Source organism: Centruroides vittatus, unplaced genomic scaffold (genome assembly GCF_030686945.1).
Source record: "Centruroides vittatus isolate TY-2023 unplaced genomic scaffold, ASM3068694v2 scaffold_2979, whole genome shotgun sequence".
Classification (NCBI taxonomy): Eukaryota; Metazoa; Arthropoda; class Arachnida; order Scorpiones; family Buthidae; genus Centruroides; species Centruroides vittatus.
The window spans coordinates 123012-137357 of NW_027122697.1; the positions used below are offsets into that span (position 1 = coordinate 123012).

At 28.4% G+C, this 14346-nt stretch overlaps 2 protein-coding genes across 2 annotated transcripts in view; one reads left to right on the forward strand and one right to left on the reverse strand.

Annotated features, from left to right (window-relative positions):
- LOC136988000 (rho GTPase-activating protein 20-like) overlaps positions 1 to 14346 on the reverse strand; it is a 90759-nt gene that overhangs the window by 32587 nt on the left and 43826 nt on the right. The gene's annotated exons all lie outside the window — the stretch shown is intronic.
- The window catches only part of LOC136987998 (uncharacterized protein MCAP_0864-like), a 24021-nt gene continuing 9675 nt past the window's right edge, over positions 1 to 14346 (forward strand). Inside the window, exons 1-7 of the mRNA XM_067285767.1 lie at positions 1 to 89; positions 4161 to 4257; positions 4909 to 5007; positions 5082 to 5162; positions 10492 to 10541; positions 10623 to 10728; positions 10828 to 11061. Of these exons, the coding sequence (XP_067141868.1) occupies positions 27 to 89; positions 4161 to 4257; positions 4909 to 5007; positions 5082 to 5162; positions 10492 to 10541; positions 10623 to 10728; positions 10828 to 11061 (730 nt within the window). The 5' untranslated portion in view covers positions 1 to 26. The remainder of the gene's footprint in view (positions 90 to 4160; positions 4258 to 4908; positions 5008 to 5081; positions 5163 to 10491; positions 10542 to 10622; positions 10729 to 10827; positions 11062 to 14346) is intronic.

Below are 14346 nucleotides of genomic sequence, written 5' to 3' on the forward strand. Positions count from 1 at the left end.
ATTTAAAAAAAAAAAAAAAAAAAGAAATGTCCGAAGATCGATCTTCCTCGCTGTCTTTAAATGAAGATTTTCAAAAGTTCTTAGAAGCGGTAGGTAAAATAAGATTATAAATTGAAATTTTTATGAAACTGTAGAAAATCAAATACTCTTTGAAATGTCTTTACATACATCTATACAATATTTACAGATATATACATACGAGGTATTCTTTCCCACAAAATAATAACAAGGAACAGGTCAGAGTCCTGTCCGACACTCTCAGTACTTGCTCCGTTCCCGCTCGAGTCACGCAGTGTTCAGCAGAGTCAACGGTCGTAACCGAGCAAAGGTGTTTCGATCGATAGCTGTTATGTAGTTAATCTGCTGAACGATGAGTGACATATAGGTTGGAACAAAAAGCAGCCATTGTTGGTCAGTTTTGGGTAGCGTAAATGAAAGACGCTACTAAATGTGATGTCAAAATACCAAACATTTTGATATAGTGCTACTATAGAGGGCATTCGGCAGGAAAATACTCAATGGCTTCAGAATGTTGAGTGTGCTGAATGCAGCCACACAAAAAAGGTGGTCGTTTGTCTTTGTTTCTCATATATATTGCTTCCACATACCACACCGGTGTTGCCAATAATTTAATGCAAGAAAAGAAAATATAATAATTAAAACATAAAAAAATATATATATATAATGGATAATTATACAAAGTTAGGGATGACACAAAATATTCATGAACATAATGATGATATTTCATGATAAACAAATATAAATACTATGGAATGCCATTAATTTGGACTAATTGGGGGTGGTGGTCATCTGACTGTGCAAAAATCTGAATTAGTGGAGTTTTTTATGTGATTGGAAATGAATATAATACTTGAGTATGTGCAGGGCATGTTGTATGGTAAAGTGGCTTTAATACAGCTGGATAGGCACTGACACTTCATTTTATTTGAAATAGGCCATGTTATTGGCTTGCTTATTCTGAGCCATGTTTGGTATCATAGAATTCTTGCTAAGTCCAGTTATTCTGTGATGCTGAACTTAATTATAATTACTTGACTCTTTCTACTGCTAGAATTCTAACTAGTTCAATCAACTTGTTTTGTCTATGGTAACAACTTTAGTTTTGTTGTACAATTTTCAAGCTGGCTGCTTGTGCTGGACTAAATATATTTTCTATAATGGTCATAAAATCATTATAATTATGATTATTTTGTCATAAAATGATGGTAAATTATGATGATTACATTAGTCACCATTTTTATGCATGATCATTCTAACTTGCTAACTTGGTATGCTGTTCAAGGATACTCAGAACCCTTCCTAGCTCTGCCCTCCTAGCCAATTAGATTTCTTACTTAGCATTCTGCAATACTGAATATGGACCAGCTGTATTAAAGCCACTTTTCAAGGCTAAGTGTCCATAGTCTGTTGTGCTTTCATAGCATGCTGTGTACAGAATGACATAGTATTGGAACAATTTATATTACTCTAACAAAAATGGCTTAGAGTTCGAAGAAGACAAAATGATTGTGACAATGTTCTGTGTGAATTGCATCAGATGATATGACACAGCTTGTGTTTGGTTGAGGAGACAGTGGTTGGTTGTGTTTGGTTGAGGAGAAAAAAAGCTACTAGTTTTCATTTAAGTTTTTCAAAATTTTATCCAACTTAACACAGGTCTATTGTACATAAAATGATTACAATAATTATATCTGAGATTCATTCATTGTGTTGTTCATTCACAAAATTAATTTCTGTAATTACAAATATATCTTCAAGTAGACAAATAACAACATTCTTACATCAGTAAAGGAATAAATAAATCATGAAGAGTAACAATTGTTAACATTTCTATACAGTTGCAAATTACATGGTAGGCACCAAGTTTCTGGCCTAACTATATTTGGTACTTTTTGGTTAATGAGATGCCAGCCAATATGTACAGCAATGAGTCAGATTCAAGCTTTGAATGAGGAGTTTCACACCACCTCAGAACTGTTAACCCTTTATGAGATATTTGTCTCCAAAGGTCAGTTTTTAACATGTATCAGTATACCACCTATTCTACATGCAACAGCAAGTACTGACGCACACGTCTACATGCTTTGCATGTAGACGTGTGCGTTAGTGCTTGCTGTCACTTGCACCTCAGTGTCTGGGTGGGGGTGAGCACCACATCCCCTAAAACTATATAAAATCAAGTACTACATGAACAGTCAAATGGGCTACTCAAAGCTGGTACAGTTGTATGGACTAAATTGTTAAATGTGATAGTCTTTCATAATTGTCTTCTGGCATCCCATAACTGAAAAGAATCCTATATTTTAGACATGATAAGAACAAAATAACGATAGTATCAGATAGCATCATCTGGATGTGGACTAATAAAAGTTTTTCCCATGCAATTTGCATAAGTAGTCTGGAAACTATATTGACAAATGGCATCATTGTTTTATACCTCTAACATTTAAAACATAGTTAAGCCAGAAACTTTTGGGGTCTGCCATGTATATCTGACATCTTATGATTTATAATCATCAAGATGGCAAATGTTTAGAATAGTGTTTGAAGAAATTTTTGTTATGATTATGTATGTAAATACAATACAAATGCACTATATATAATTAAAAATATAGAAGAAATTAAGACATCTTCACAGTTTTGCTGTATCCAATCACCAGGAACAAAATTTTGGTGATTTCTGGTATTTAGAAATGATGGAAGTGTGAGAATGACTTGGTATTTTTACACAATAAAAATATAAAAGAAACTATCAGCCATTTTAATTGAAATTATGCTTTATACATAACATATTGTATATGTATACAGTAAAATACAAATAGATATTGTATTGAATATATTAAATAAGCAACAATGATAAAAATCAGTTCTCGTGTTTTGCTAATCAGTCTAATGAATTGCAGAAACAGAAAAGTATGAAATAAGCTTAATATTATATGAAAGTTAAGTCTAGGTATGATATTGCAGATAATAATAAAACAAAGCCTATATGATAAAGTAGTGATTAGCCCAATTATTTGTTCTTTATAACTGACAACTTGACTAGATATTGATGCTGTTTATCATTATAATTTTGCTGCATCTAAGCACTGAAATTATTAACAAATAATTTTATACTTGTATTATTAAAATTCATAACAAATATGAATTGATCAAAATAAAATATAACAAATTTTTTTATAGTAATGGAAGAAAATTGAAGTGATTAATTTGAATTCATAAAAATAAAAATATTGACAAATTTACAATTTGATAAATTAAATTAATATTGATAAATGAAACTAGCCTAAAAATATTAAATAAAACTATGAAAGAGAAACATGACTGAATGTAGAAATAGACACTCTCTGGAACCTGGAACCGGCATGTAACGCGTATATATTGTATATTGCAGGTGACAAACGTTTTCGAACAAGCACGTTTCTCTTCTTCAGGTCAACTGGTTAAGGAATTCCCTGGACGGAGTGTGTTATTCGGTGGGATCAGATGCCATTCCGCCGAAGCGGATCCTGCCTGACATGCACGGTTGTGCACTGGAGGAGGTAGGTACGGGTTGGCATCTAACAGGGATTGCCAGGCCAGAGATAGACTCAGCTCTTGTGATCCCACCAAATAAAATACACTCCATCCAGGGAATTCCTTAACCAGTTGACCTGAAGAAGAGTGCTTGTTTGAAAACGTTCTTGTTTGAAAACATTTGTTACCCGCAATATACAATATATACATGTTACATGCTGGTTACAGGTTTCAGAGAGTGTAGATTTCACCCCAGTGCTCAAGTTGGAATCATTTCTGTATTTAGAAATGGATTCTAATAATAGTAATATTTAATTCTTAATGATTTCTTGCAATGAAAAATACATTTTTTTGTTAAATTAAATTTTTTTTGTTTCTTATTTTTTAATTATATTTTAATGTAAAATAATAGAGGAATATTATAAAATGTATTGTTTTCCACTTCTCTTACTTTCTTCATACATCATTTATTAATGTATTGACAAATTTATTTGTTAACAGTGTTTTTTTTTTCTTTGGTAGGTAAATTTAGTTTAACGTAGATAAATTTTGAGTTCTGTAAAACTATTCTAAGAGTTAGATTGGTTTTAATGAAAAATTAATCTACTTTATTTTTTTTAAAGTCGCTGACATCAGATGAATCTGAACTTGATTTATCAGAAAATAAAAAGAAATTATGGTGGTTAGATGGTGAAGATAATGGAAATGTAAAACAGAAAGGTATGATTTTATCTTTTTACTGAATTTATATTGTTATTTATAAAATTAAATTCATTTTTCACAATGTCGTTATTTAATTAATGAGCCTTAAGTTTTAACTGTATCAAATCTATTTAACATTGCTTTTATTCCATTTAAATATTTCTAATTTTATTTTGTTATATTACAATTAAATAATAACAATAATTTTCATATAATGACATATCATACATTATCAGCCTAATTTATATTAATATATCAATTTATATTTGTTTAGATGTATGCTTATGCCAAAATGCATTTTTGACCTGATGGTCCTTCTTCAATTGGTTTTTGTTATAAATGTATATACATAAAAATTAAATCTGTAATGCATATTATTCAAAATAAATATTTGTTTATTAATAAAATTTTTAAAAAGATTTCCAAATATTTTAAATATGTAATATGTGATAAAATCAATTACGTACCTCTATAAGCCTGTTACTGGTTTGTAACCTCGGAAGATTTGAAAACGTTCGTGAAATTTAATTTTTTCGTTTTGATGTTAATTACAAACCAGTAACAGGCTTATAGAGGTACGTAATTGATTATATTCCAGTGTTGGATGAAGTGAACTTATGATGTGATAAAGTGTTTATTTTATGTATTTTTTTGTTATTTCTCATACAGAGTCAGCAAATAGGCATTCTTGGTTAAAGAAAGTTGAAACAAAAAAAACAGATGACGATCAGAAAGATTCAGATTCACAAACTATTAAAGAAATTATTGGTATAATATAATTTTAAATGTTAATTTTTAATTAGTGTAAATGTTACCTCAATTGTATACATTTAAATTTTCAGAATCAAAATCTGCTGTACAAGAAACAACTTCACAAGATAAAGAAGTTGAAAACTTGTCATCGAAACATGAATCTGAAGCAGGTATAATATATGAAAATACTTTGTATGAAATAAAATTATTTTTCAATTTTAATAAATTTTTATATACAAATTTTGAATTGGAAGATATTCATAGAATTGATTTATCAGAATATAATTTATAGTTACACATTTTCAGTAATTATTAATAATTATTGGGGATCTTTTCTCCCATAAGTATAAAGAAGTATAAGTATAAAGAAGGTTCTTAGAAAATAGTGTTGCAATCTTTTTTAATATTTTGTTTTATAGTAAAATAAATTATTTGTATATCATGATTTTTAATTTTAGGAAAAATCAAAAATAAGTTGTTTTTATATAAGAAAATAAGGATTGGAATATTTTATTGTAATATATTTAAAGAATTAATCATTAAAATTTTATTATTTTTGCTTAATTTTTATTTATAACTTTACTTGACTTTATGCAGATGTTAAAAAGTCAGATATTCAAACCCATATCCAATAATTCTATATTTGATTATAAAACTTATTCATTACATAGATAACATTATATTTTACAATTACTATATTAAATAGTCATTACTATTCAATGTACAAAGTGTTAACAATAAGACAAGCTAAATTTTTGGGAGGTGATAGATCAAAAAATAAGTGTAATTAGGAAAAACTACTATCATAAAATGCTTAGTTTTCAAGAGAAAGGGGGTTAAAAATGTAGGCTTCCTGTAGCAAAAACCTGATAAAAAATTTCTACTAAATATCTCATGCTGTTTCTGAAATATTAAAAAAAAAAGAATATTTTTGTAGTAAATTAACCTTCTTTATCTCAAAAACTAAGTGTTTTAGGGTCGCTTCGTTTTCCTAATTACATTTATTAATGTTCTATTACTTTCCAAAATTTGGCCAGTCTTATTATTAAAGCCCTGTAAAATATAATGCTCATAAAATATAATGATGATAAAGTATGCAATTTGTTTTAGAGATACAACAAATATTTTGGAAGCATTAAATAATGTAGTAATAATTTTTTAAATTGTGAGAACTTTTATCTATTCTAGCATGATATTAGAAAGAAATTATATTTTTTCTTGATGATATATGAATTATGACAAGTCTTTGGCTCTTATCAGATAAAAATATACTAAAAATATGCATTGATAAAAAGTATATCAATCATATACATAACTTTAAAGATAATGATAATTTTCTATTGATAAAATAGTTTTTATAGTGAATTTATATCTGTAAATACTTGAGAGAAAATTGTCATTATCATTTTTAAGATAAATAACAGTCTGATAAAAGAGTAATGATCTTAACATGACCTTAACTGATCTATGATTCACTCTTAATTTTTGAAATTATCTTTAGAATCTTTACAGAGAAATTAACATTTGGGATATTCAACTTTATTTTCTTTTATTGTTTTTTATTTTAATATTTTTCTAAGAGAGATGTATGGTTTTAATTATTTTTTAATGGTATTGAATGGCACTTCTGTATTTATCATCAGTATATTCAATCTATATGCTTTTTAAAATGTTATTATTAATAATGAAAAATTATTTTATTTTGAAGGAACTTTTAAAGAATTATTACCCAATATTATTTATATTAATATAAAATGTTAATAAATAATAAAAATAAAGTATATATTCTTTTTTTCATCAATTAATTTTATCTTATAATATATTTCAATTTAATTTTTACATTTATTTATTTGGACGGATGGATTTATGTTTGAAAAGATATTTATCAAAACAGGTACAAAAATTAAATTAATCCGTCTAAACAGAGCATATCTGCTTATTCTGCTATATTGAGTTTAAAATTTACTAGTTTTTGTGACTGCAATTTAAATGAAAATTATAGTGTTAAATATTTTAATATAATTAATTATGGGATTTTAAATATTTTTGATTTAATTTTTATTCCATAAGAATAGTTTTAATAAATGCTTTTTTATTATTCTGAAAGCTTATTTCAGACAACGTATTAAAAATTTTTTGATAGTTTTAGTATTGAATATTTAGATAATAAAATGTAAATTTGATATACATACATAAGATAAATAGATTAGCTAGATGATAATAATAGATTTGATATACCATATTTCTCAATTATAAGAGAGATTGTATCCATTTTTTACTTGTCCAAAATTGAAATATGTCTTAGAATTGATAGTGTTTTACATTTTCAGTCCAAAAGAACAATCAGAAGTCGTTAGCAAGCAGACCTCATAATGTGTTATGCAACAATAACAGACATTTTTGGCTACTCTACTCAATAATCACATTAACTCATATGAGCTTATGTGTAGTTCATATGTAGATACTAAATGTTTAATTTAATTGCCTTTTAATGTTTGAAATGCATTTGAAACAACACTATGATGCATTCTTAAAATGAACAGTTATTATGCAAAAGAGTGCTGCCAAATATTTCTTATTTCATGATATTTATATTGTTTTTTCACCCTGTTGTTACTTGACAAAAGTAAAGAAAATTGATTATTTAAAAATTTTTACAAATATAAACATTCAAATCCAATAGTTACATATTAAAACAAAATGATAGCCCAATATAGTCTAGCAGTCATTTGGCTTTAATATAAAAATTTTTTCTTTCATAAAAGATAATTAAAATTCATTTTTAAACTCATAGTGCATCTTACTCATGTGTATTAGAATTGGTGGTATCTTATAATGAAAGAAATACAGTATATATATAATTAATGTGTATTATATAGTTTATGTACTTTGTACAGTTAAGTTTCTGTAGATAATACAAATTAGTCAAACTTAATTTTAAATCTTTACCCAATTGTACTATTAACTAGCACACAAAAAATAATTCTCCTATCCTTTCTGACTTCTGGAGGCTAAAAAATTCAAAGTCACTAATCCATTTACTCAAAATGGAATGTTAGCCTCCAGAAGTCAGAAAGGATAGGAGAATTATTTTTCCATGTGCTAGTTAATAGTACAATTGGGTAAAGACTGATTATCTGACTCCATTTGTTTTTTAAATATTTTATTAATTTAAAATGATTTTAGTAAAAATGTATTTTTAAAAAGTTATATATAATTAGACTAGGCTTCTACTGATATGGAAAAGAGATGAGAAGTAAAACAGGGAAATTTACTTTAATTTATTTTTTTTAAAGGGTAGTCCATTGATGACCATTGTCAAAGGAAAGCCTGAAAAAATCGTATTGACTAGCTTGCAGGTTTTTTAAGTTACATTTGCTTTTTCTCCTATATAAGTCTGATTTATATGAAAATATGACATAATATATAGTATTGATTTCTAAACATTCTAAAATAGTCTTGAAACTTCATTAAATTCAGTGATTAATTTAGGAACTTTTTTCTATATTTATTGACATTTTACATATTTGTAGAAACATCATCAAATGATTGCCTAAGTAATCGGGCTATAACTCTGCTAATTTTAATGATTAATACTAAGTAATTTGCTACTAGAGGTAGATGTTAGATGCCACGGCGCAACTGGCAAGTGCACCATATGGTACGCGGAGGTTGCGGGTTCAAGCCCCACCTTATGTCAGTTCTTTTCTTCCAGATGGTTCTAAATTATTTAATAAATTATTAAAATTATAACTATTAATTTAGTTAAGAGATGGTGCCTAACATCTAGTAGCAGATTACTTAGTATTAATTATTAAAATTAGTGGAGTTATAGCCCAATTATTTAGGCAATTGTTTGGTGATGTTTTCTATATACATTTCGGGCTTTGCGATGTTTGTTATACCAGGCTGCGGAGTTGGTAAAAAAAAACTTGACTCTGACTCCAACTCTCGGCTCCGGCAAAATTAAATACCAAGTCATTTTATGGGGGGAAGAAGCACTCATAGGGGTTACCCTGCTCTGAATTCTAAAAGGAGCCCTGAGCATTTACCCAAATACTTTTATAGTTAGTAATTTTAATATTTAACTTACATTAATATTTATTTGTATAAAAAAAATCATTTTTAATAAATGATTAACTTAATAGGAGTAAAAAGGGGGAGCGATAAAATTCTATATCTACATATCTTTATTCTACAGTTTTTGCACTTCAATTTCACCTTTCCAGAAAAGTTAGTCTAACTAAAAAGTGTGCAATCTAGCTACTTCAGCCCCTTGTTCAGAAAAGAAAAATATATACTTTGATCAATTAGTCTGGCTCATTTAAAAAATAGAGTACTTATTTAGAGTGGGGATAATAAAGGAATAAATCAAAAATATTCAAATTCAATTGGGTCAAAATAATTTAACTACTAAACACAAATACTAGAAAACTATTGACACATATTTAATAAATTAAATTGTTGCATCCTGTATTTAAAATAAATGAATTATAACAAAATACAAAAATATTTTTAAAAATTAATAAATATAAAATACATTTTCTTTCATTTAAATAAAAAAAACTAAATTAAATTTAAAATGCCGGAGTCGGAGTCTACACATTTTTCCCGACTCTGACTCCAACTCCTCTTGCCAGAAATTCCTCCCGACTCCAACTCCAACTCCACAGCCCTGTGTTATACTTACATATTTGTTAATTTAATACTTGTGTATCTGTTTGTCATGTGGTGTCATTTTGAATTCAGAATTTCACTTATATCAATCTTTTGTGGTCTTTCTGCCATTTTAATAAATTTTCTGTTAGACTTAGGGATAATTTTTGTCATAATTCTGTAATAATTTTTGTCATGATTCCCAACATTGGAAAAGATAATGATGTTGAAACTGCATCTTCTGCCAAGTATTCTGTTTTCTCCTCTCATCATAGCTAGTGGATATTCATCTTTAATGGAAAGATCTGTTTCATTTATTAGAGGTTTTTCACATTTTTATTTGTGGAGATTTCTGAAAAGTTTCTAACAAAGATTAACACTGCTCAATTTAAAATTTACTCTCATCATGATATAAATGTGAATATTTTAAAAGGCATCATATTTATAAAACAGTCTTTATTTATTCTCTTTGTAGATAATAATTATCATCAGAATATTTTTATTTAGCATTTATTTTCAAATATGGTTCTATGTTTTTATTAGAACAATGATGATAAGTAATTTTCTATTAGAAAAAATGTGAATAAAGACAAATTTTAAAATATAAATCACAATCTAATTGTATTTAGTCTATTTTATCATTATATTCAGAATCTATAGCTTTAAAATAATATCTTTGCAAAAATATTATGAACTGAAAATTATTTAAGTATCTAGCTGAACTACCTATTGAAATCCTGTATAATAATAATGATTTAAAATAGTTAAAAATAGTATGTTAATGTAAACATTTTAATTTATAATTTTTCATATAAACAATGATATATCATTTAATTAAACTAGGCAAAGAAAATGTTTTTACATTTGATTCTAAGAGTCATGTCTCTGAAAAGGTAAAATAGATTTTTGATATTTTAAATTATAATTTTAATCATAAGAAACATAAATGAATACATTTAAATTTGAAATTTTAGCCTGAAATATTGACTTCAGATGATCAGACTCTTGTACAAAGTTTGCCAGATGATGACTATTCTGAAGATACTTTTAATACTTTAACATCCAAAGATGAAATAGCAGGTGATATTTAAATACATGTACATGTACTGTACATTTTATATAAACTAATAGATTAAAAATTTATGATTGTTAAACTAATCTTAACAAATGAATATTTAGAAGAACAATCAAATCTTTCAAGCCACATAACTTCAGAAACCACTAAAAATCCAAATGAAAATAATACTAATAATAGCGAGAAAGTAGAAATCATTTCATCACCTGTCTTACCAAGATTAAAAGAGCAAGAGAATAAAGCCGAAAAAACAGAAATTAAATGTATTGTTGATTTACTACCAGAAGCAGATGATTTAATAGATAAGAAAAATGATCATATGAATCATGGTGATAGTGGTAAGCATTTAATTCCTTTTCTTAATTTACTAATTTAAAATAATAAATTTATAACTAATTAAAATAAAGACCGAATCTGCCCAAAAGGGATCACCATTTATTTTTTGTGTTCTAAGACAAAACACTTTTCGGTGACTGACGAAACTCTACAAATATCGTCGCCAGGGGTCAGCTGTCTAATCTACATTTTCCAGCGCCTGTTCCCAGTGGATAAAAGCAGCCAAGATATCCTGAAAAAGGCAAGATGGATGTAAACAAGACGTCTGATTTATGTCACCAGTTCCTTTTTACAAATTTTTATAATTTTAATTGGAAGTGTTTGTATGTTTTAAAAGGACTTTTTAATAACCTTCTGGCGACAAGTAACCTAAAAAGTGTTTTGTCTTGGAATACAAAAAAATAAATGGTGATCCCTTTTGGGCAGATTTGGTCTTTATTTTAATTATAAAAAATTCTCCATCAGACGAAAATTCACTGATGAAATTTATAATTGTTTTTATTGTATTGTTTTTCTCATATTTGTCATTGAAATGTAAATCTGAAATACTATAATTTTGGGCAGATAACCCTTAAAAGCATATGTCCTGCAGAAAATTGAAAGAACAAAAAGTAAAACCGTTATAACCTGCCTTATCATATACTCTGTATCTTTGGGGTGGCCATTGAAAGCAAGATAATTACGGGTTTGCGGTTTAGAAGTTGCCATCTCAAGCATTAAAATATTACTTTTTCTGTTTTATTTCTGTTAACAAATCATTATACATATACATAAACAATCAAGCCCACATTACTAATACACTCAAACCTGTTTTTGTGCGGTCTTTTTTTGTGCGATTTTTTATACGTGCAATGTGTTTTGTGCAGTATACCAATTTGATTGAAATTCATATACTGCACACAAAAAATCACACAAAACAAATCGCACAAATAAAAAATTGCACAAAAATAGACCGCACAAAAACGGGTTTGAGTGTATAAAAATCATTGTCTGTGTGTGTGTGTGTGTGTGTGTGTGTGTATGAATTCCTTATAATTCACGAAATTTTTGTCTAATCCAGATGAAATTTTGGTTATATTCATTTTATGTTGTGATGGAAAGTACAGGCTACTTATTTTGCAGAAATATTAGCTATAGAATAAATGTTTTATTGATTTCTCATTGGTGATCGCCCTTATGTTGCAGTGACATCAGTGACCTTGTTTAGTTCATGCTTGACAATAGAATTTCCCTTAAGTTGCATTTTAAAATATTTTGGCAAATGGCATATTTTAAATTTGCTTCTTTAAATTTAAAATTTAAACTTTAAAATAAGATAGCTGCATCATGTTGATTTTATAACAATTTAAAAAAACTTTTTGTAGTGATTATGTGACATTCTATTATCCAATCAGAAGTAACAGTCTAATGAGCCTGTTGCACGATAATACAGTTATTTAAACTGTATTATCGTGCATTAACTATGCTTTGATGGGCAGTATAGGGTACTTAATTTGTAGAAACATTATCTGCTACTCTTGAATTTCTTGAAATCTGTACTCTTCTCAATTCTTCATTCTCTACTTTCTGATAGAAATTAATCCATCATGCTTGGTGAGGAAATTTCTAGTATTATATAATAATTACATTATTTTCTGGATTTTTCAAACAGGTTGCTTATCAAATATATCAATACAGGAACATTTAACATTAATGGAGATTATGTAACTTGCCAGGATAGTCCAGCAACAAGCACTGATAATAACACACACACACAACAACTACCATTAGTGATGCTACTCTTCCATCATTGATGACATAAACAGAAATTTAGTTAATATGCTTTCACTTTTATTTTAGGAAACACTCACTAAATATACAGATACAGATCCTATAACAAAGACCACAAATACCAAAAATCAAAGGTAGTAGGAAAAACAGTAAATCATGTAAACACTCACTACCACACTACAATCATTTAATTTCTACACACTCAGACATTCATACATTAGTTTATGCTGAGGCACTCACAGAGATGCTATTAAATCCATGGAAGAGAGCAAGTTCTACAAGTATTTAGGATTCTAACAGAACATACACAAGTAAAGCAAAGAATAATTAAAGAATACTAAAGTAGATTAAATGCTATTCGCAGAACACAGTTAAATATAAAACAGACAGTTAAAGCAATAAACACATATGTTGTCCCAGTATGCACATATTCTTTTGGAGTTATGCATTGGACTCACACGGATCTTGATCAGTTCCAAAGGAAAACAAGAATAATACTTACTAAGCATAAACAACATTATCCTAAATCCATCATAGAAAGATTAACCCTTCCATGTAAACGTAGTGGATGTGGCCTAATTGACATAGTACACCTTCACTGCAAATACAGCCACTGCAAAAGTTTTTCCACAAAAAACAAGAAACATCACAATTACATAAAGCAGTAACTCTAGCAGACTCAAATAACACATCATTAAACTTACACTCACATCATATGGACATGACACAACATATAAAAAGCATAGACACCATTAAGCAATCGTGGGCTCGAAAGGCACTCCATGGCAGGCATCCTTATGACCTGACTCAGGATTCTGTTGACAAAACTGCATCAAACAGCTGGTTAGCTCAGCGATGCCTCTTAGGGGAGATGGAAGGATTCATGATTGCCATACAGGATCAGGTCATAAATACTAAAAACTACAGAAAACATATACTCAGAGTTACAACATTCACAAATGACACATCATGCCAGAAACTATACAACACATCACTTCTGGTTGCAAGCTCTTGGCACAGACAGATTATTTACACAGACATAATCAAGTAGCAAATATAATACACCAAGAGCTTGCAAAGAAACACAAATTAGTAGACATCCACGAACCATACTACAAATACATCCCACAGACAGTATTGGAAAGCAACTCGCACAAAATTGTTTTTTGTGTGATTATGGCTCTGTACTACAACAAAACCATAATCACAGAAAAAACAATTTACCACAACAGACCAGACATCACACTCATTGACAAACACAATAAAATCACATACATTATAGACATATCCATTTCAAACACTCACAATGTTCAAAACACATGCATGAAAAAATTAGCAAGTACATGGAACTCACCCAGGAAATAAGGCATCTGTGGAGGATGTGCTTATTATACCTGTCGTTCTCTTCTCTACAGGTGTCATACCACACACACTACACAAAAGCCTGGGAACGTTAAAATTGAATAGAAACCTACACATCACACTACAGAAGGCCACTATGTTGAATATGTGTCATA